The 22,910-nt window shown below is 41.7% G+C and overlaps 2 protein-coding genes across 2 annotated transcripts in view; one reads left to right on the forward strand and one right to left on the reverse strand.

Annotated features, from left to right (window-relative positions):
* Window positions 1-6: 6 nt before the first annotated feature.
* Window positions 7-11,594, reverse strand: LOC109463394 (CCR4-NOT transcription complex subunit 4-like). Its single transcript, XM_019760197.1, is given in 6 exon segments — window positions 7-3,764; window positions 3,767-4,174; window positions 4,745-4,972; window positions 5,364-5,450; window positions 6,089-6,286; window positions 11,171-11,594. Coding segments are annotated over 6 exon segments (2,415 nt in total). The 5' UTR covers window positions 11,348-11,594; the 3' UTR covers window positions 7-2,447.
* Window positions 11,595-11,693: 99 nt separating this feature from the next.
* LOC109463361 (nuclear pore complex protein Nup205-like) overlaps window positions 11,694-22,910 on the forward strand; it is a 32,920-nt gene continuing 21,703 nt past the window's right edge. The window contains exons 1-20 of the mRNA XM_019760134.1: window positions 11,694-11,736; window positions 12,508-12,650; window positions 13,125-13,296; window positions 13,808-13,945; window positions 14,105-14,271; window positions 14,433-14,664; window positions 15,022-15,186; window positions 15,423-15,535; window positions 15,970-16,149; window positions 16,471-16,602; window positions 17,037-17,175; window positions 17,718-17,914; window positions 18,868-19,050; window positions 19,291-19,344; window positions 19,638-19,847; window positions 20,329-20,569; window positions 21,076-21,265; window positions 21,896-22,016; window positions 22,393-22,477; window positions 22,672-22,833. Of these exons, the coding sequence (XP_019615693.1) occupies window positions 11,721-11,736; window positions 12,508-12,650; window positions 13,125-13,296; window positions 13,808-13,945; window positions 14,105-14,271; window positions 14,433-14,664; window positions 15,022-15,186; window positions 15,423-15,535; window positions 15,970-16,149; window positions 16,471-16,602; window positions 17,037-17,175; window positions 17,718-17,914; window positions 18,868-19,050; window positions 19,291-19,344; window positions 19,638-19,847; window positions 20,329-20,569; window positions 21,076-21,265; window positions 21,896-22,016; window positions 22,393-22,477; window positions 22,672-22,833 (3,040 nt within the window). The 5' untranslated portion in view covers window positions 11,694-11,720. The remainder of the gene's footprint in view (window positions 11,737-12,507; window positions 12,651-13,124; window positions 13,297-13,807; window positions 13,946-14,104; window positions 14,272-14,432; window positions 14,665-15,021; window positions 15,187-15,422; window positions 15,536-15,969; window positions 16,150-16,470; window positions 16,603-17,036; window positions 17,176-17,717; window positions 17,915-18,867; window positions 19,051-19,290; window positions 19,345-19,637; window positions 19,848-20,328; window positions 20,570-21,075; window positions 21,266-21,895; window positions 22,017-22,392; window positions 22,478-22,671; window positions 22,834-22,910) is intronic.

The following is a 22,910-nucleotide window of genomic DNA, read 5'->3' on the forward strand; positions in this document are numbered from 1 at the left end:
TGCCTTCCTGTTGTCCATACTAACATTGACTACGAAGCAAGTGTTGTTTCTCTTTTCTGCACACCACATGCGAGTGGTAGGTTACTACATTGGATCTAGTAAAGAAGAGATGCTCACTACTATCATGAAAAATGTTGGGTTTTCCAACACGTGTACGTGTGCCCTTGCTTGCTGAGAACTCATAGTCTTTATCATACAGTGTGCACTCAAAACTCAGACCTTTGACTACATGTGAAATGGCGATATTCTTAGTTTTGTAGAAAAGTTCCTCATACCCAGGACATAAGAGGAATTGCATCAACAATTAACCATTACTTGTGGTCCTTGAATTGAGTGCACATTGCAATGATCTGCATAATGCTACATTTCACATTGACTGTCACGATCATAGTGATTACATATACTACAAAAGTAGAAAATAAATAAGCATAATAGGCTGTAGTTTGTTAGTACCTAAACAGAAGCTACTTTTCATATCAATATCGAAGCCACAGCTACAGTTCAACATATACAGTCAGGGACTGTCCTTCATTTGAATGGAATAAAGACTTCCAACCTACAACTTTGTGTGTCCACTTGTTGTGCAATGTATTCCTTATGTTGCCATGGCAACTTGTCAGGTGATCTTCAGATTGTAATTTGATTGGTCAGAACATGTTGTTATGGCAACCAAGGTCAAACTGGACTCTGATTGGCCAAACAATGCTGCCATGACAACACACTTATGCTCTCTCTCCAGGAAACATATACATGTTGCTTGAATTTGAAATTAAAGAATCATGATGTTATAAAATCCATTGCACTCCTTAAGAAAGGGGAAGGTACACTGAGTTCTTGACGAAGAATGAAGGAAAATTTCCAGACAGCACTTTTCAGATGCAACTTTTAAAACAAAGTTTCAGACACCAAAAATTTCTGCAAAAGGACCAACGAGTACAACATTATAGTGTGTCGATGTTTCAGATTATGTTAAAACAATACATGACTTTATACCATCACTGCACTGAAGATAAGCAAACGTATTTAGATATTTACTGCAAGTGGAGTTGGGCATATTCTTATTCGAGGATCATATGTCTGGTTTGCTCTGAAGTACCCACAGAGAAGTCACTGGCAAATTTTACTGACAAATTCACAAACATTTTTCATTACAGTCCCACCACTTTTAAAGTTGCATTTAGAAACGTATGGATACTGTCCATATCACCTTTCAAATGTAACAAACTTTCTGTTCAATGACCTATACTTACTGTATGGGCACAGAACAATTCACTCCATTGTGACAATAGATCGTTGACATTGAGATTTTTTGCTTTCCTGTCTTTTCTTCCCAGATCATATTTCTACATACCATACCTTTCCAAGAAACAGATAGCAGAATTTGTATCTGTCCAATACATATCACTTTAGTCCCAGTCAATTCATTGTTTTGCTGATACCTGCTTTGTCTAAAACCTCCAAACTCCACTCACAATAAACACCATACATTTGTTTGTCTCGGAAGTTGTGTTTTATGACAAGGTACAGGGCATTTGCATAGTGTACAGTAACGTTTGAGCCAAGCAAGAGTACCCTGTGTTTTTCACGACCGAACTTGCACCTTGCAACACCAGTATGGCTTCTCTGTATCAAATTCATAAGAAATATTGAATACACAAAAGAAAATGAAGCATGGGGTGGAAGTACAATCTCTCCAAATGAGCTATGTAGCTGTAGCTTGCTCATAATAATCTTCAGAAAGCAAAGATTTAGAATTTATAGATGACCACAGTACATTGTTGGTGGAACCTACATGTAGGTTACTTGTTTTGTTCAGACTTAAAGACTGTTCCTTGCAGGGAAGAAATCAAGCATATTTTCTTCTTCCTTTCTTGGGGACAGAGGATGTAGAGAAGGCATATTGGTGTAGAGGTACAAGCTTACAATATGTTGAAATCATGCTTTACAGAAATCTACCCAACCACTTTCACAGAGATGCACAGTTAATGAATGTTGCTGCCCCTAGCAGAACACAGAGGAAATGCACTACACATACAGACCTGAAAGAAGAAGAGTCCCAACTTTTTTGTAACAACTATTTCTTCTGTTGCTGTTTTTTTTTCCACATTACACAGAAGCAGCAGTGGGGAAGAAGTTTCGCCCAGTCCTTGGGTTGGATAGGTTACATGTTTTTCATCCACAAACTGGCTGAAAAGTCTTACTCTCTCTGTCTCTCTCTCGCTCTCTGTCACACTTTTCCACAACAGTTCACAGATCCTTCTTGTCCGCAGCACAAGGAACATAGCCTGGCACAACATGCAGGTCTCGTAGGCAGCAAAATGTGGTGATCATGCAGACGAAGCTTGTCGTATCTTCCTCTGGTTCGCGTACAGTTCATTCCAAATGTAGCCAAAACTGAAAATCATGCAGATGTAGGAAGAATGGTGTGTGTTTGAGGACGGCGACTGTTAGTGTGAGTCCAAAGAGCTTGTCTGTGGAACTTCTGTTGGCTTGGCTGGTGGTCTGTTCTGTGGCTGAAATCCTGGCGGGGGCTTGTGTTGGCCATGTGGGGCCTCTGAAGGGAAATGTGGCTGCTGCTGTTGCTGCTGCTGCTGCTGTTGTTGTTGTTGTTGTGCCATGAAGGGTGTGTGTGGGGTTGTTGGAGAATCCATTTCCGTGAGCGCTTGGAGGGATTTCATCCAGTGTGGCGGACTTTCTGACAAGCCGGTGCTGTTTTCTACGGAGTTGGAGGGGTTGGTGGGCGTGCAAGTGATGATGGCTGGGTCAGGTAACCAGAACGGCGGCTGCTGCGTAACAGACTGTTGTTGTTGTTGTTGTGGGGGTTGTTGTTGTTGTGGGGGAGGGGGCTGCCGTTGCAACTGTGACGGAGGCCATTTGTGTGAGGGGGGGAGGTTGTGCTGTGGTTGGTGGGGGGGTAGTGGAGGGGGGGAGTTGCTACCGTGTGGCGGCGGCATGGGCGGCCCGAAATGGATGTTTATGTTCGGCAGCAACGATCTCAATCCCTCCTGCCAGTCTTTCATGTCAATGTCCGAGTTCATCGAAGCATTGTCCCGGGACAGTCCAAAACCGGGCGGTCTAACCAGCGTGGGTCCGTTAACGTTCCCAAAGTTATCGAAAAACCCGGGGTTGAATCCCGGCAGGCCGGGTTGTGGGTACTGCATCCATGGCGCGTTGTTCTGCGCCGAGGCGTCGGGAGCGAAGTTCCCCATGAAGGGCATTCTGGAGCCCGCCATGCTATTGAAGGGCGGAGCCTGGTTGGCCTGGTAGCGGGGCGGGAGCTGTGACGTGGCTGGGGGCAGCTGTGACGGGTTGTTGTAGTGCTGCTGAAAATGGTTTGGCATCGAGTGGTGCTGCGGGTCCCTGCCGCGGGGAAACTCGTCCCTGCCGCCGCCCGCTTCCGTTTTCAACTCCTTCTCCATCAGGTCAGCCAGCGCCTTCGCCGACTCGTCCCAGGGGTCAAACCCCAGGTCGTCCTCTTGTTTGCTGGACGTGCCGAACCCGAACGCGGCCTGCCAGTCTGTGTCTGTGCTTTCCACTGGAAGACTGTCGTTGGAGAGCCCGAGACCTTGCTGGTCGGCCGGGGGCTCGATGGGCGGGATGTGCGGAGGCACGACGGCCTGGGTGGGCTGCGGAGGGACCGTCGGTATTCTGCGGAAGTCGTTGTGAGAGAACAAGGACTGCGAGAGGTCGCCGATTTCAAAAGGGTTCTTGAAATGTGTAGAATTCTGTGTGGGGCTGCCCAGCTTGGGCGGGGTGAGGGGGGGAGGAGGAGGGAGGGGGGTAAAATCTCTTTGGAGTTGCTGTGGAACGGGTCGTTTGATTGGCCGTCGGACTGCAGTCTGAGGATGTCTGGAGGTTTCTGATTGGTTGCTTGCTGCCCCCCGCCTATCCCGTTTGCACTGCTTCCTATGACTCTGTCGTTTGGTTTGTTGGTCTGTTGTAACGTTGGCCAGGGGTCTTTTGTGGGTCCGCCTTTCGTGGGTTGAACGGTGGGAGGGGAGGGGGATATTTTCCTGGGGAGGGAAGCAGCGTTAGCTTTACTTTTCTCCGTGTTGTTTAATCTGTTTTTCTCGACTGCGGGTGTGGCGGCAGGGGCTGGTGTGCTGAGCTGTCCTGACTGACTCCTGTACAGGTCCTCCAGTAACTTCTGCTCATACTCCTGGTGTTTACCCATCTGTGAACAGGAGAAAAAAACATGTCACCAAAAACATGTCGGGCTGGCAACCTTTGCAGGGATCTTGAAATAATAATAATGTATAGGGCAAACAGAGAACAGCCACGCATTCATTGATTTTTCCATCTAGTACAGAAATCATGCTTTTCCAATAGATTAAAAAGCAATGAACTTAAAAAATTAAAGTTCTGATACAATGTTTATGCAAAAAAATAGACATTAGAAGACACAAAAAACCATAAGCCAAAAGTTCCTTCTTACTACTGTAAAACTTTATTTATTTATTATTTATTTCAAACACCAAAAGCAAACCTTGCAGCAGGGATGAGAATCACTGAATTGAAAGAGTTTGCGTACAGAAAAGAAAAAAAAATTTGCAGTTATTTGCAGTTATTTTACCTTCTCCATTTTTATGACAACCTCTCCATCCAGAAAATCTAAACACTGCAAATGTGCGTTCCAGTATAAATGTATTACTACAGAATTGTTCTAGCTGCAAACCTAAAATGTCCTTCCCACTTCTACCATGAAATTGAGTCCCTGTGAAAATAAATGAATTTACGGTATTACCTGCATGTCTTCTTTGGTGAAGCTGGCAGCCTCATCCCCCAGTTCGTGCAGGTACATACAGTCAGGTTTCTGACACTGAGCACCCTTCAGGAAGTGGCTGCAGTACTTTGTCGTGCCTAGCGATGCCTTCAGCGTTCTCCCGTCCACGTGCGCGTTGTTGACTGTCTGTATCGCCCGCAACGCGTCCTCCGAACGGACAAACGTGACGTACGCACTTGCACTAGGACCCTAGGGAAAATTGACAAATGATATTTTGTAACTTTAAAAAGCTAGCAGAGATACATTTAGTGTGCAACTATTTCTCATTGTAATATGTCCATACATCGTGAAGTGTGAAAAGAATATTTTGCAGAGTAGCAAATAGAAAAAAACAATAACTTAGCACACTGTCAATAGAAAATTGAATGATGAAATTAATAAAATGCTACTGTTAAAGTGGTTTGCTGAAATGATATTTTTGTGTTTCTTCTTGCCAAGCAGGTTGAAATTTTAGTAAAACACATTCTCTAAATGTACTGTATCTATGTGTGCTTTGCAGCAAAATATGGCGAATCCATGAAAAAAGACTCTCGTACAAAAATATGAAGATGAACTATGCCATACCTAGGCAGTACCTTACCTGAGCACCTGCATATGATGTGTTGTTGTTGATAACCACTTTGTGAATCTTCCCAAACTTCCCAAAGTACTCATGTTTCTTCAGCACCTGGACAATAAAAAAATTCATAATGAATTACAATCATTCAGATTCAACAAAAGCTCACTAGTTCGGTAGACAGAATTGATATTCCCAGGAAATTTAGGTGCTGCAAACTTAGATGAATCTACAGTAGCACTGTGGAGGCTGTGAGGCCATTTGATTAGTTCTCAGGGTGCATTTGATTGGTTGCCAGGTTACCATGGAGACATGGTGATGTTCCATAGCATCTCACACTAGTGTAAGCACATACCTCACCCATGGAGAACACATATCTCATGGTCTATCTTTTGGCTAAAGTTAGTTCAAAATTCAAACACATTCTTCTGTACTTCCTACCACAAGTCTTGAAAGTTTAAAATTTCTTACTATGAGTCTTCGAAGTTTACAACTCCTTACTGCCACAAAGAGCAGACTCTTCTGTACTTCCTACCACAAGACTCTTTACCACAAGTTTTGAAACTTTAAGACTCCTTACCACAAGCCTTCAAAGTTTAAGACTCCTTACCTCTGGGTCTGCGAGTCTTGGAGACAGCCCAACCACAAAGCCCAGGTTCTTCTGTACTTCCTACGGTAATCCTACCACAAGACTCCTTACCACACTCCATAGTCCTTACCACAAGTCTTGAAAGTTTAAGACTCCTTACCTCGGGGTCTGCGAGTCTTGGAGACAGCCCGACCACGAAGACCAGGTTTTTCTGCACAACCCTGACGTTAGCCAGGTGTTTCCTACTCTCGGAGATCTTCTGTTTCCTGGCCAGGTCCTTCTGTTTACGCTCGTTCTTTATCCTCTGCAGCTCCTCCTGTGACAGGGGCTTGAACTCTGCTGGGTCCTCAGGGTATTGCTGAAGGGGAAGAGAGGAAAAAATTGTCAGGACTATCAAGAACATTATATAGCAAAGTCATTTCTATATAAGGCCTAGAAAAAACATGTTGTGTTTCCTGTTTCAGTCCTGAAAAAATTAGGGTCGGTAGGTAGAGATTATCTTTCTTTATTAGACTTTGGCAATCTCTAGTGATCCAAGTTCATTCAACTTTTAAATTTTCATGAATTCAAGCAAAATTGTCTTTTGAAAGTTGACAATTTATTCCAGTGTTTGAGAGAGCACAGTCACTGAAATTATGTCAGCCCAGAAAAGAACAAGGAACAGTTTTTTAATGATGATTTATTAGTTACACTTTAGTTATTGCTACTGACAAATCATCATTTACTTAATGCCTATGGCTTTAATAAAATTAGAATAAGGAAACGCAAAGACACAAAACAACTACAAGTACTTGAGTTCTTGAAGCAAAGATTAAGTCATATTTAGTCAAGTACTGTTATCAAATTATCTGTGATTAATAGATTAATTATTTTCAATAATTGGATAGCAGTGATTCTTGTCTCACACACATTCATCCATGAATAAACATCCTTAAATATCATAACCTTCAACATTTTATACAATCCTATTAATATTCTGAAGAAATTACATCAATATTCTAATAGATCATGATTACCTATCTTTAATAAGTAGAATGGTACAATTAATCTCTGTTTTGAAATCAAATTATACAGTAATGAGTCAAGGCCAAAACACTAATCTTAATTAATGAGTCAAGGCCAAAACTTACAAAGACCATAAAAATATGGAATCTTAATATATACATGTCCATGTATTGCAAGGCTTGAAATACTGGGTGCAAATGCAGTTTTGTGAAGTGCACCCAAAATTGGAAATGTGCACCTAATTCTTCAATGTTATTATTTCACGTTGTGCATCCATTTTTTGTTGTTGTTGTAACATGCACCAATGCACCTATCCCCAAAAATAAATTCTGAGCTCAGCCCTGTTAAAATATAATAAAATAGTGGAGAGTTTATTTCCCAACAACTATTTCACATATTCCTATGTAGAAAATACTACAAATCCAGTGTAAGAAATCTAAATGACTAAAACCCTTGTTTTCTTTTCCCTCCATCAAGCCATCCCCATATTTGTTCCTAACTACTAGAACCATACTGTCTCCACTTGGCACCCAGGCATGAGATATGCGGAGGTCACAGAGGTCAAGTTGAGCCTAGGGTCAGTCTGCGAAGCTTTCCCAATATAGCCTGTCTGGACTGGACATCATGTTATACTTGTAAACAGCAACATGTGCCAGTAACCCAGTTATGTTTTTATTTGTGGTACCAAGAAATTAAAGTAAGTCTCACCTAGCTAGTTTGGGTGCTATAAATGCTTTATGTATGAAATTATAGCGAAAATGTGCTAGGAAATGGCAGCAAATGTCACTATCAGACAGATTGTCTCATCCAGAATATTTCTTGTCTTTCTGCCCTGAAATTGCTTTAGATGCCTTTAAAACTTCAAAAGCGAAGAGAACACTTGCTATATTGAACTTGGAAGCTCACTAGAAATTTTGTCATTTCCAATGAATATCTATATGAAATATCTTTAGAATCACTATTGTTATGAAAGTAATGGAATACCACATTTTGAAGGGAAGCATGATTTGTCAAATGATTCAAATGATATGAAACTTAAATATGGAATCAAAGTACATCTACAGTACTGACATTCACTACAAATGTAGCTGATGAAATGTTCCAAAACAGCTGTGCAAACTCCACAGTTGTAACACAGTTAGCAGTAGACATAAAAACCAAATGACCTATTTTTTTTTTCTATCTTCACTTCTAGAACATGTTAACCCTCTCCCTGCTAAGCTAGCCCCTTGGCACCACATTTGTAGCAATCAGCTACAGGGCTTGGCAGTAGGAAGGTTAATAACATCCCCTATAGTCCAGTTCATCAGAATATATACTTAACCCTCTCCCTGCTAAGCTAGCCCCTTGGCACCACATCTATAGCAATCAGCTCCAGGGCTTGGCAGAAGGAAGGTTAACTACATCCCCTATAGTCCAGTTTATCAGATAAACTCTGGCACTACACATCCTGAATCTTATTTGTCCCCCTGGAACATTTCCAAGCCTGGACCCATTTATCCATCCCAGATGTCACATCAGAGGTCTTACTGCCTATTTCAGATGTGCCCTGACTTCCACGGTATAAATCTAAACTTCACGCAGCTGTTTGGATGCTATCTCGCTTACGTTTACATCCACTTTGCTACATGCACTCAGTCTCAGACATTGCCCCAATATTATGGTGGAGCTCTTCAATTCTTGTCTGTAAAAAAACGGTACAGTGTAGCAACTTTTTTGTGAGGGATGCAAATGCAAAAACTTCTATTTTTGATAGTCTGGCATCATTTTCACGGAAACATTAATTTGTAAAATATCTACATTAATTTGCTACAATAAGACTATAATGGATCAGTTTTTCTCTTCCAAATGGTTGAAAATTCATAAGCAATTCCTGGGTTTCCAGAAAAATCACAAAAATTTTTGTTGTTCTTGTTGACAAAACAATTTTGGGTTGATTGCAAAGACCAAATCTAGATCTCTCTCTAGTTCATAGTCTTTTAATTCTAAATCCTCTACACGAGGCCCAACATTTCTAGCTATTCAGACAATGAAGCTCAATAATTAGGTAAGTCTGTCAATCTGTTCATCTCCTGAATCTTAATTTTCCACTTACCTAACACTACACCTAACACTCGAAGCTATAACATTACGCCCACGGAGAAAGTACACCCCCCCCGGAAAGTGACGTGGACGTGTTGCTAGGCAACCAGATTCATCCGACGGTTTCCCCTCATCCGAGGTGAGAGTCCCGGGATGTTCAATGGTTGCCCAGGCAACAGGACACACCCTCTTCAACACTGGAAGTGAACTCTCCATGCTAAGTACTCAGTATTGGTGTCTTCCCAACCGACCCTAGAAAAACCTGCCGACCCTAGTCTTTTTTTTGTGAATCCCAGCAAGTACATACTTTTTTTAGAGCTGATCAACCTTTTCTAGCTCCATGATCTGACACCCAAGAAATGAAACATTGTACAATCAGTTTTCCAACATTGATATTGAAAATATTATAAGTGTCCTTATGCAAGTTTTACTTTGTTAAAGAGGGGAAAAAGATAATCCCTACCTACCGACGCTAATTTTTACGGTACAGAAGTGACCGTGAAAACATTGAACATATAAGTACTGTGAAATTATCGGGAATTACAGTAGACAGTACTGAGAGGGTGTGACAACAACACAAACACAACATCAAGCCCACATAGGGGCAAGCTCTCACATTTCACACCTAATTAACAAATAATACCAATTAGGAGATTGACAAATCATAGGAACAAAGAACATGTCAACTGGTATTGTCGCTGAAATTGAGCAATTGTTTGAATACAAGGGTAGTGTGAAATTGGTGAAACTTATAGCAAAATGGTAGGGTTAGGATGGAGAGATTGAAAAATAGCATTATTCAACTCTTTCTGTAATTCTGTTGTTTTGAGAGTAGAAGTGACTATGTCAGAAGCAATTTTTTTATGTTTCATATTTTTCTCTTGCCTTACACTCTTTTAAAAAGATTATGAAAATTATGCTGCCAACCAGTTTTCATAAATCATACCAATGGCATCTTTCAAATATCTAACTGTATTAATCATATATCAAGAACATTCTTGGCATCATAAGTCGGAAGTTAATTTTAACCACAAAAAATGATAAACTGCTGAGACCTCCTGGTATTCTAAATGGCGATTTTACGACGGTATCAAAATAACGTGGACCAACCGAACTGCTGGCAGACATTTGGTGGGAGACCCGGAGTGGTCGACATGTGCATGATGATATGTGTGTTGTTGTGTCTGTTCCTAACCCTAGTTGTGTAGACACACACGTACAATTTGTTATGAGTTTGCAGAGTTACTGTTTTACATCAAAGGGCGGTTATACCAATTGACTAGTACACATGTACATGTAAATGACAGGAAACTGACAAAGTTTATAACCCTCGATCACGTCAAATACAGAAAAAAAGATTAAAGAAAATGGCTTGATGATGAAACTGTTTCCTAGTTCTATGGCAACAACCGCTAGTGCTGCTAAGTAAACTGCCTAACTTGTCCATTGATCAATGAACTTATACCTGGACTTAAAATATTTTGTACCTGATTTTGCGCTCAAATTTAGTTTGTAAAAGAGCTGTATCATAATTTCTTTTTGCACAGTTTTGCGTAGTCTTAAATTTTTAGACTGATTGACAGAGGAATTCTATGGCATCTTTTGTGACACAATACTACATAGCGGTACTTCTTTTTCTCCAAAGGATGGTAATACGACTTAAGGACAAGATACTGACAAAGCAGATCATTGTCAAGTACAGAGATGGCTTGATACATCTCTCTGGGATTTTGTTTTATGAACTTAGTTGTGTCTGAGTTTTGAGAGGACAACTGTTAGGACACAATAGCGGAGTGTGTGGTGCACACACGATCCTGTGTCATCCCTGCACCGTGACTGTGATATGTTTGTCACGACCCGGGCATTCCTCAACGTAATTCCGAGCATAATTATAGCCCAACACTGACGCCTGGTGAAGCAAGCATGGGGCAGACAACAAGCCTTCATACTCGAAAAATAGAAGGAAATCCACGCGATCGGGACGATCTGGGTGGAGAATATAATCCAGTTAGGTTGGAGGAGTGATTAATCACCCGATTAAAGTCTCCTAATGGGGATATAAGACAGAGAGGACCGTTTGACACACAACATTCCAGGGGCCCGCGACGGGGGGAGGAGTGGGGAGGGGGGCAGTGTAACACGTCGGTCGGCCTACCTTCCTACAGGCGGGGCAGAGCCCGTTCTTGTCCGTGCGGATCCGATGCCAGCAGAAGCGGCAGATCTGGTAGCCGCACGTGCAGGGGAAGAAGTTGACATCATCCATCTCCAGCGGCTCCATGCACAGCGGGCACTCGAGTTGGTCATCTCCCTTGTTGCTACCGAAGGACGACATCTTGGGGCCACAGGTATCTCCACTTCCGGACACGAATTTTCAGACAGAACTGGGGTGACTTTTCCTTGAAACGCGGCGGTGGCGTGCTTGGGAGTATGGGCTTGTAAAAATCGTCGGTCTACGTTGACAGAGGTTGGTGATATTCGCTGTTTTTCGGTCAATATTGCAGAAAATCCGTCGTTTCAAATTTTTGTCACAGCGCCATTTTGGATCGACAGCTTCGTGATTACGAGCGCATGCGCAACACTGCCACATCGCAGATCAACAAATTCATTACGAGTGATATGATTGGCTGAGTTTGCTAAATCGATCAAAATATAGCCAATAGAAACAGTCGTCACAAAACCGTAGAAAAATTGTAATTGGCACCAAGATGGCGGTAAATTCAGGTAAGAAAAGCGGATTTTCGTGATTTTAGCAGCGATTTTCACAAAATCTGTACCATTCTACGGCAGTAATTCTTATTAGATACTTTCTACAATTAACATAGTATCTATTTATGGCCATAGATTGTAATAGGTCCTTTATAGATTTATACAAATCTATGTTTCCGGGTGCACATGGTCGTGTAAGTGGGGAGGGGGGCGAAAGTGAAACCATTCTGTACTTGCTGACATGACAATCTACATCAGAGGCCGCTCAACATGTTCAAGTGTAGAGCATCATGATTCAGTGTTATCTAGCTATAAAGCGTTGAGGTTGGGAATAATGTACTTTTTAGCATTAAGTTCAATCAGAGTATTGATATGCTTATATTTCTTTCGAACTGCCAAATTTATATCAGTTTCAAACTGAATGCAGACATGTCTAAAAGCATTTTTTTTATTTTGCATTTTCAAATTTTTGACGTGTAACAGTGGGTATAAGCATCACCAATTGACCAGCCCAACAGTTCCACCTTTTGGTCTAGCGGTTAGTGCATTGGGTCTGTGTGGCGACTGCTGCATATGGCATGGGTTCGATCCCCGAGAGTCAGAGACTCAGAGTCAGCCCTTTATACATACTTCCTTTTTCTCTTGTGTTACAGACAGATCGAGGTAGGCTGGAAAATAGGATCTATTGAAACAAGATCACAAGAAACAATGAAGCTAATCATACTACATTTTATTATGACACACTTTATTTCTGACTAGAGTTTTCTCATCTTACTTCTTCCCCAGTGGCCAGAGTATGGGGTCCCTACAAAGACCTGTACAACACTGTGGACTCTGCTGTGTGGAAGAAAAGACCAGAGGCATACCATGACCTGGAGGCAGCGCTCCGAAAACACAAACCTGACTTCCTGTCACTGCTACAGAACCCGGTAAGTCCTTTTTAACTCTATCTCAGCCTTCCAAAATTTGTCAATAGTGAAAGTTTGTTTCAACATGACAAACAAACAAAAACAAGCACTTTTTTTTCACAAACTTGTGAAAAACATTTTGAGAATCAAACCCACAACTTCTGTTCAAGAAGAAGTTTACTTCGAATCATGTATAGTAACGTATGTAGTATTACTAGTAATACAGAGTAACTGTAAATCACAATTTTTTGAGGTACTTTTATATTCACGGTTTTCGCAGTCTCTTCTGTACCGCAAACCTATCATTACCATGAACAAATAATTCGTAGACTTTTTTTGCTGCACCTGCTGCCACCGCGAACATACAGTTCCGTGTCCATTTCTTTCAAACCGCAAACTTTTGCTACCGCAAACATAAAGTGGTTTACAGTACGTGTACAAAATCAACCTTTAGAGTTAAACTCAAAGCTCTGATTCTTCTGTAATTTCTCCCAGGCAAAGAACTCTCAGCAGAGGCAGCAGATAAAGCAGGCTAACACAGAGGGAGTGGTGATCCAGGGACAGCCTGCTCCCCGCACCCTCCCCACACAGTTCATACAGGAGGTCATCATCCTCAGTGATCTGTTCAACCTCAATGAGTTTGCTGCACTGGAACTACTGCTGGCAGGTGAGGTGGTCATACATGGGACCAAACTCTGGTTAAGTGGTGTGGTGTGGATAACAGTAGCTTGTTCGGCTCAGAACTAAAATGTCCCAGGTCAAATCCTGCCATTGTGCCTTTGAAAAAGGCACTTTACACAACTTTCCTCACTTCACTCAGGTGGAAATGAGTACCTATCTTCGGTTAGGGATGTCCTCTTGTATGGGACATAAAGCTGGAGGTCTCATGTTTGAGGAAAGCCACACCTTGAACACGTTAAAGATCCCACCTTACTTATCAAAAAGAGTAGGGGACCTTCCCGGTGTGAGTGGTTCAAACCTTACAGTCTGGTCTCAGGTTTGACATCTTGAAGAGATAATAGCCACCTGTTATGTCAAGAATCCTTCCAGAAATGTGGTAAAACTTGATAACAAGAAATTTCATATAGTGCGTTGCAGATAAAATTGGAGGTTTGACTGTATTATGATCCATAGTTTCTAAATTCTGACTATTGTTTGTTTGTTTGTTGTTTATTTAGCGGAGCAGCAGCAGCCCCAGTTCCCCGGCCTGACCCGTGGCTTGGTGGCCATCCTTCTGTATTACGATGGCCGGAGAAGTCTGGTCAACTCTCTGCGGACGATCGTCCAGGCAAGAGAGGGCAGGACCTGGACACTTGGTGAGAGTTGGACACTTTGTGGAATTGATGTTAATTAGCAAAGTATTACTCAAACCTTTTGAATATTCATTCATAATCATAAACAGTATAAGCTGTACATAATGTTAGTCTGGTTGTCAGTCAGAAACTTAACTATATACAACCTTCCTTCCACTATAGGTGTTAATGAAGAGACCACCTCATTGGTTGTCAAATTCACCGATCAGCTTTTGGAAGAAGGGCTGACCAATAAGGTGCTGGCTCTTGTAGAGGGTCTGGACTGGACTGCCGAAATGACCAAGCTAGAAAAAGAGAGAGGACTGGGAGACCAGAAACACAGAAAACAGGTAAAAATTCATAAAAAATTCTGAGTTTCTTTGTTAGAATTTAATGTTTTTTTTTTACAGATATTAATTATCTATTGTTTTGTTGTGAATATTTTTTCCATTCTAGAACCACAATAGTTTCTTGTATGTTAACAGTGAAATTTTGAACTTTTTTTTCACAGGTTGCTGATCTGTACAAGGAGGTAAAGATGTCCCTTGCAGAGTGCCTGTTCTGCTGGGCCTGCCAGACACCTCTGCCCAAGCAGGACACGCTCCGTCTGATCAGGCACCTGAAAAAGGTGAAGACAGTCAGCCCTGATGGGAAGCTGGAGGCCCCAACATTGGCCCTGCTCATGGCCCTGTTGTACTGTTTCGATGTGAGCGTTTTGGAGCAGGCAGTAGACGAAAGGGACGGTAAGTTTTTATAAAAGTTTTCCTGAATTTAAATCTGTTTGTTTGCTTAAATATTTGTTTATTTATGGGCTCAACACTACATGGGGGTTTCGAGAATATTTGTTGCTGAAAACAACTACATGGGGGTTCAAGAACACTGAAAAGCACTGTATGAGGGTTTCGAGAATATTTGTACGGGAAAGCTCTGTATGGAGGTTTTGAGAACAATTCTCACGAACACGGGGGGTATTGGTGTTAAATGGAAAAGCTAGGTTGATATGGAACAGTCCATGTTGAAATGGGGCGGAAGATGAGAGTGAAATTTGCTCTCAAGCAAATGTCGGCCTTTCTCATGACAATGTTTTTCTGTTTTTCCAGATATTGTACAGCGTCTGCCAATCCTGACTGATCCAACATACATAGCAGCAGTGCATAAAGAGCTGATGTCTATGGAGCCATGGGGGGTCCCGGGACTGAAGGCAGCTGCACAGATCAGCTGGGCTATCACTCTCAGGGCCATCTCACAGTACCCTGAAGCTGCAGGTATGTGGGGGATCGAACTACGTTTTTCTGCATGCCTGCACTGGATGTTTCAACTACAGGGTGCAAAATACTGGGTGCATGTGCACCTTATTGCACCCAAATCTGGAGCTGCGCACCCAATTTTTTTCTGTGGGTGCACCAGTGCACCCAAATATTTTCCTAGGTTTATGTATGTCAAGATTTAAATGTATAGTAGTATACATATAGACTCTTGATATCTTCTTGTCTCCATACAGAGTATGGAGAATATCTGGAGACAGATGAACAGCTGGTAGACCTGGCCCTGGATAACAACGTGTTCCTGTACCTGAGTCAGGCTGTCATCGCTACAGACACCTTCCACACAGAGGTAGGGCAGTATTACTTCTTAGAACCCTAGTCCTGCGGAACCCATATATATACATGGTTTGCACATACTCGTACAGTACCATCTGTATAGAGAGAGTTTTGATAATCACGTATACTATTTTTATCTTGTCTGGGAAGTGTTTTTGTAGAACTATAAAGGTAACATATGCAAAGCAAATGCATAATGTTTACCTTCGCATATGGTCTGCTCTGTTAATTCTTACTCAAACACATTCATATATATGGATAGACAGAAGTCTAAATCCCTCCTGCTATAAAATTGTAACATGATGTAACCCAACTCTAGTTACCATGGTGACAGACGTCTGGTTCGGGTCATTGACCTTATTGGTTTGGAGAAGAAAAAGAGAAAACAGGAAAAACAATATGTTTTCCTTTGGTAAACATAATCAAAAACTGTTTGAATGTTTGCAGGAATTCTACGTCAGACGTTTGCACACCCTGGTGACAGACTTCCTGGTACTGATGCCGCTGAAAGTGAAGGAGCTCCGTAGTCATGGCGACGAGGAGGCGCGTATCCTGGCACTGGCCGCGGCAGAGGGCGTGGAACCACCACCGGACATCAGGAGGGGCTTCGAACATCTCATGACCCTGGTAACACTGGTTATTTTTCAGTTTAAAAGTCTTGTTTTAGTCAGATATCTTTAAAACTACTGACGTTTTAGCTATCAATTATGGAACTGGCCTCTGCAGAGAACCATTAACAGAACTGGTAATGTTTTAGTGGCTTGGCGGAAGGAATGTGATAATGGGAAAAAATTTTGTATCATTTCAACAAAAATTTCCACAGGAATTTTGAGTAAAAAAATTTGCTGACCTATTAGAATTAGTTTAATAACAGTTTTTTCTATTCCCTTTTCCATTATGTTCAGTCTGTAATACTTCACTTAACTCATTGTTTTTTTTTTACTTTAGATTGCTGACTTGTATGGGAAGGACCCACAGAAGTTGCAGCTGGCCCTGGAGTTTTGGTGCCCGCCAGAACCGTCCCTCAGTCCATCAGGCTCTTTTCTGGCAGGGCAGCACTACAGGCCCCCACACAGACAGGTGGGTACCTTGTGCCCCCCTCCCTCTACATGCCTTTATGATTTATATTTTTGTCCTTGGCCCCTCCCACCCCAATGTGAGCCTGTGCAAGTTTGTGAGGACTGGTTAGTGCCCCCCTTCCACTTTGCATCTTAGGCCTAGGAAAAAAGATGTGTTTCCTGTTTCAGTCCTGAAAAAATTGGATTGGTAGATAGGGATAATCTTTTTTTCTTTCTTTTTTTATTAGACTTTGGCAATCTCTAGTGATCCAACTTATACAATACAGTTTAACAAAGTAAAACTTGCATGAGGACACCTTTATTTTCCTAATTTTTTTATGTTTTTCCCTCCCACAGGTGAGCTTGTACAAGTTTGTGAGGATAGCAGGAGACCTGGTGCCCCCCTCCCTCTTTGTGACTTACTGATTTTGATGTTTTTCCCTCCCCCGCCCCCAGGTAAGCCTGTACAAGTTTGTGAGGATAGCAGGAGACCTGGTGCCCCCCTCCCTCTTCGTGCCTTACATCAGCATGCTGACAGGACTGGCTAACGGACCACAGTGTGCCCACTACTGTTTCTCCTTACTCAAGGCTAACGGTAAATCTTACACACTGCTGAGATGTTCTTTATTTTCAAAATTGGTTACTGCAGTTTGTATACATGTCATGGTATATATACAGTGTTACAGACTCTCCATAATGTAGAAGGAGATTCATAAATCAAAACATAGGACATCTGAAGTACCCTTATAATGTTTTAAATTATTGGTCAAGTTTTGAGATCTCCAATATACATCTCGTAATATTCTATGTGTGCTACAACAAATGCAGTATAATTTAAAAGGAGAAAAATCTCCGTCAGATGACATAGGAAATTACGTATACTGTGCATTCATGAATAATGACTCTTGAGTTTACATTCAATTTTGGAGAAGTGTCCTCGAAAGTTGAAAACTTAGAGATACCGGCACCACAAAAGTGTACAATGTACACTATATGTACAGTACCACTGTATCATGTCTTGATTTCTGCACAAATACTTTGAATGGCTTCATCATATAAACAGTAGACCAACTGAGCAAGAATTCTCAATATGATATCTTGATGCAAATACAAAATGTATCCCTTTCCCCCCAACAGGAGGCACTGGTGCAACAGTATCGTGGGATCATTTCTTCAACTCCCTGAGCCAGTACTACCAGGGTCTGCGGCAGGAGTTAGCCAGCTCTGCAGACGCTCGCCATCACGTGTACCGCCATCCTGTCCGCAGTATCACGGCACAGGAACTGGACGGACTGCTGTCTGTACTCAAACTCACCGAGAAGATAGCTGAGGAGGTGGGTGGGACAGTTCCCAGTCTTTGCGTGTTTTTTTTGTTTCAGATGTTCTATTCAACAACTATCCTAGCAAAGAAGGTACTTTAATTCACTTAATATTCGTGGTAACAGTCTGAGAAAAATAAACATGTAAAGTTACACGGTACCATACGTTCGTGGTGGCAGCAGGTGCAGCAAAAAGAAAGCAAATCATTTGTCTTTCACGGTATTGATAAGGTCACAGTACAGAAGTATGTAAGTCCGGGAAAAAATTGTTATTTACAGTAAAAGTAAGTGATGATACTAAACCTTGGTGACACATATAGTCACATAGGCCTCTGAATATTTTAGTCAGATTGGTAAGTAAATAAAAAGCCACGCCAACATTTTGGTAGTCCTTCTGCTACCTTCCTCCCTTTGGTGTGGCCTAAAAAACAACTGTGTCAAATTAGGGCCATATCACACTAAATGCTACGTAAGTTAACACAATTTCCAGTAAAGCTTTAAGTCCTTTTTAACCCTTAGGCCATACCAATTTAATTTCTTGGTTAACGGATTTTTCTAGAAAAATAATGGAGCGGGCGGGCGAAAAAAAAAATAAAAATAAAAACAGGCCTAGACATCGTATTATGGCCCAAAATGGTACGATAGGAGCCATGAAGTCAACACACGAGGCTGGTTCAAAATTTAAACAATGAATTTTGAACTTTTAATGAGACCATTGCATTGAAAGATGGAATAACTGTAACTGCTGGGATGAAAAGGTCTGTTTTCAACTGTTCAGGGCAAAATATGAGCATTTTGCAGTTGATTCTGGATTTTTATTTTTATTTGCAAATCTGAAAAAAATGAAGCGGCGAATCCGTTAACCAAGAAATTAAATTGGTGTGGCCTTACTGACTGTTATATATAGTGTTAAATAAGTTAACACAACATCCAGTAAAAACCCCATTTTCCACCATTGTGTTCCTCAGGATGAGAACTCTCGGCTGGCGCTATGTGAACACCCCCACTGGATGCCGACCGTGCTGTTCTTCGGCCTGCTGCAGTGCCCGGTCCCGTCCGAGCTGAAGGCAGCGCTCATGAGAACCCTGGCCGCGCTCGCCAAGTCTCCGGAAATCGCCGCAGGGCTCTGGCAATCTCTGGAAGTGGCACAGGTTTGTACATGACGAATCCCTTTTCTTTAACCTTCAGCACACAAAGGAGCTGTTTGGCTACCAGTTTTCTATTGCTTACGGGGTTAGGCAGCAGGGTGATGGTTAAAGCACCTTAAGTCATAACGCATTTCTGCACACTCAACACTGAGTTGGTAAATGGAAGGCATGTCATTAAGTCTTCTTTTTTGAGCCAGTGGTCTTTTTATAAAGTTCTAAGGTGTTGTATTTTTTTCTCCTCAGATCCTGCAGACAGTCCAGCCCTCAGGACAGACTGTCCAGGCAGCTGGCATACAGGTTTGTACTTTTACACATCTATACACATCTATACATGTTATGAGACAAAACTCTCAAGTTTAAAATCCACCTTCCTTTAACAAAGACTGGAGGTACATGGTTGAAAATTAGTTTGAATCCAAATTCTTTATTAGAAGATACATTATCATCATCATCATCCTTCTCTTTAAGAGGTATAGCATACTAAGTTACAGTTTGGATTTCATAACACCGGTTATGACCGCTACCAATACAAAAATTTTCATGCTTCATTTGTAATAATAACTAATATGCATCTGCAATAACCATTCCAGGTTGAGTTAGAAGAGATAGAGGCGCGAGGAGAGGAGTACCCGATGACTCGAGCCTTCCTCCACCTGGTGGACAGACTGACAGACATCGCCGTCCCCCCCAGTCTGGGTGCCGGGTACCGTGCTCCGGGGTTCGATCCCTATCTGGACTTCATCCTGGAGTCCGTGTTCCTCAAGTTCAGCACCAGGGCTTACAAAAACCCTGAGGAAAAGGTGAGGAATTTTTTCTCATGTTACACTGTACCAGACAAAAAGATTAAACCAGAAAATATGATTGACACATCTATCATAAACATTGTGAGGAGCTTACAATCACTGGGGTACAATGTATAGAGTCTGGCATCAATTGCTACATGAATATATCATACGAGACTAACCTACTTTACAGAGACTAATGTAGGGTGGGATAAGATTGTGCTTTTACATTCAATGCAATGGTTGAATTGCTAGCATTTGGGCATTTTTGAAGATACTATTCTTTTTTCATGCAAAAGTTTCAAGAATTTGAAAGAAATATACCAAATAGGACTGAGGAAAACCATCTGACACAAAAGGAAATGAATCTCATTATTATGACATATTTTACTTCTCTTCTGCTGGAGATTTTCCTGTTAGAAAGTATAATTTGTAGAAAAGCAGTTTTCTTTTGTCTTTAGACAAAGTGCTCAGTCTCTCCATTTCCATTTCTCCACAGTGGCAGGTCACATCAGGGGTTCTCCAAGTCCTCCATAAACTGCTACAGTACCACGAAATGTCACCAGAGGACTTTGTGGACCAAACCATCGAGGTTCAGGGGGGAGGGACGACCGTTGCGAACAAGCCGCCTGGGCACACCCTCCTCATCCACATGTTAAACGACAGTCCCCTGCTGAAAACAATATTACAGATTATAGACGAGGCTGTTAGGCTGATGGAGCAGTATGTACCATTCCCAGGTGGGTAAGAAAGGATAGGATATGGAACACACCTATAGAGAAAACGGTTTGGCTCTAGGCCTAGAAAAATGTTGTGTTTTCTGTTTCCTGACTGACCCTACCCTTTTTTGTGTGTGGACCCCTGCAAGGGACAAAATTTTTAAGCAGATTTTGGTATAGAGAAGTATGGGATGAGACAAGCCTGTAGTTAAAATAGTTTAACTCTAGGTTGTACAAGGAATCTGTATATACAAGCATATGGTGGCAATACAAGAAATTTGTACAATATTTTGAGAATGATTCAACTTTTTTCTCTTGTTACAGAAAGTACAGTAGATTCTCTAAAATTAAATATTTCAAACATATTGCCATGTGCCTGGTAAACTGGTGTGTTACCCCGAAGGGCAGTTACATGTACATGTATACCAACCAGCTATACAGATACCGAAGATTGTGTGCTATGCTGTACTGGTTGTACTGGCTATACAGATACTGACATTCAAATTTGAAATTCCAACTGTTCCCAGGTAAAGAAGACCTGGAGAAGTCAGCCCTGCTGTGTCTACAGATGTTAGAGTCCACGTTTGACAAACAGGACCAGTTCATGGCCGTCCTGCGCGACCAGGGATCCTCTGTCATGGCCGCTCCACTGGACGAACTGTTGGTCGGAATCAACCCTCGCACCGGCAGGGCTGACCACCTGGTCAACATCGCTAGGTCAGTCTTTTAAGTTCTTTATCATCTGTCATATTGCTATAAATAATTACTGAACACCGCAATTTTTATCACATATTCAACCATATCTTGAAAGTTCATCTGAGTTGGTAGAAGTCATTATGAAGCAGTTCATAATTTATTATTTCTGCCAATGTGGTCATGATGTTGAAAAAATCTCCAGCAATTTTTTTCCACTTAGTAAAAGTCCTAATGTAAAGACTATAAACAAAATATGATGTCTGATCATTTCCATGTTTGAAGTTGTAAATGAACTTTTAGAATTATTTTTTTATTCAAGGAAATAAGCATGGGACATTAGATAAAGCAATAAGGTTTTGCAAGCCCAAGTGTAGCTGCTCAGTCTATATTGTCTGTATTCAACATGCACATTTTTGGAATACAACAGTACAAGATAGCCTTGTACATACATGTATATGCCACATAAAAGTTCTTGGGAAGATTTAGTCAGTATCTGAGTTCCCCCTACTTTGGTTTTGGAAATTTTTTTAGGTTTGTGGAATACAACAGCAGCAGTCCAGAGCTGGCCCTGTGAAGATTCAGTTAGATCTATTCAGCTTTTGAGCTTTGTGTAATTCAGTACCAAAACAGTGGTGTTAATGTGTTTTGTAGGTTTGTGGAATATAACAGCAGCAGCCCAGAGCTGGCCCTGTGCAGTGTGAAGATCCTGTGCTGGATCTGTCTCTCCTCTGCATCACAGAGTGAACTAGTCGGAATGTTCACTGCACAACAGGTCAGTACTCTTAACTTTTTTGTTTGTTTGTTTGTTTCGCATAACCAGTAAACTGCCTTTTCAGGTGTAACACACCAGTTTTGTACATGTAAGTACACGCTGCATAAGACCGGACCATAAGGTCTTCTGCATACTTCAATCTTTGGATAGTTTAATGTCCTGTCCTAAGGACTGCATCCCTTTCCAGTAGTTTGCATGTAAGATGAGCGACACAGCTGGGATTCAAACCCATGACTTCTTGGTCCAGAGACAGCATCCAGACAGGACCGGGCCTACTTTTTTGAGTCTCCATTCAGATGTAAGAGTGCTGACCATTGTACAGTAATGTTATGCTAATGATTATAGCTGTGATACTGAATGCCTCTGTTCTCTACAGGATGTGTCCCAGAGCCTACTGCATGGGTTTGTGGAGTGTTTGGAGACAGATGATATAGAGGACAAGGTAGACAACACAGAACAAGGTACCTGAACTCATTTTTAACTTTTTTTTCCTTCTAGGCATTCTAAAAAGTATGTTGTTACCTCATTTACACATTATTTGAAAAAGAAAATTTACTGGAGTTTATATGTTTCTTGCAGATATTCCTAAATCTACTGTCCTCCTAAGTTTTGAAATGACTTTTTTTGGATTAAAAAAATTAATTTTCTTATACAGAAGATGCAGAGCTGACAGCATCCCAGACGCGCTGTTCCACCAGACAGCACATCCTCCAGCTGCTGTTACACTCCCTGGACCAGCCGGCACCCAACCTGGCCCACTTCCTCCTGGGCTTCCAACTCAGGAAACCTGTGGTCAAAACTAACTTACAGGACCCAGGTACTGTAAGCTTGTTCTTTTTGCTTGCTTGTACAATGTAGGAAAAACCAGACTTCGCAGCTTCCCCGAGCATTGAA

Source organism: Branchiostoma belcheri, unplaced genomic scaffold (assembly GCF_001625305.1).
Source record: "Branchiostoma belcheri isolate BF01 breed outbred unplaced genomic scaffold, Haploidv18h27 scaffold125, whole genome shotgun sequence".
Taxonomy (NCBI): Eukaryota; Metazoa; Chordata; class Leptocardii; order Amphioxiformes; family Branchiostomatidae; genus Branchiostoma; species Branchiostoma belcheri.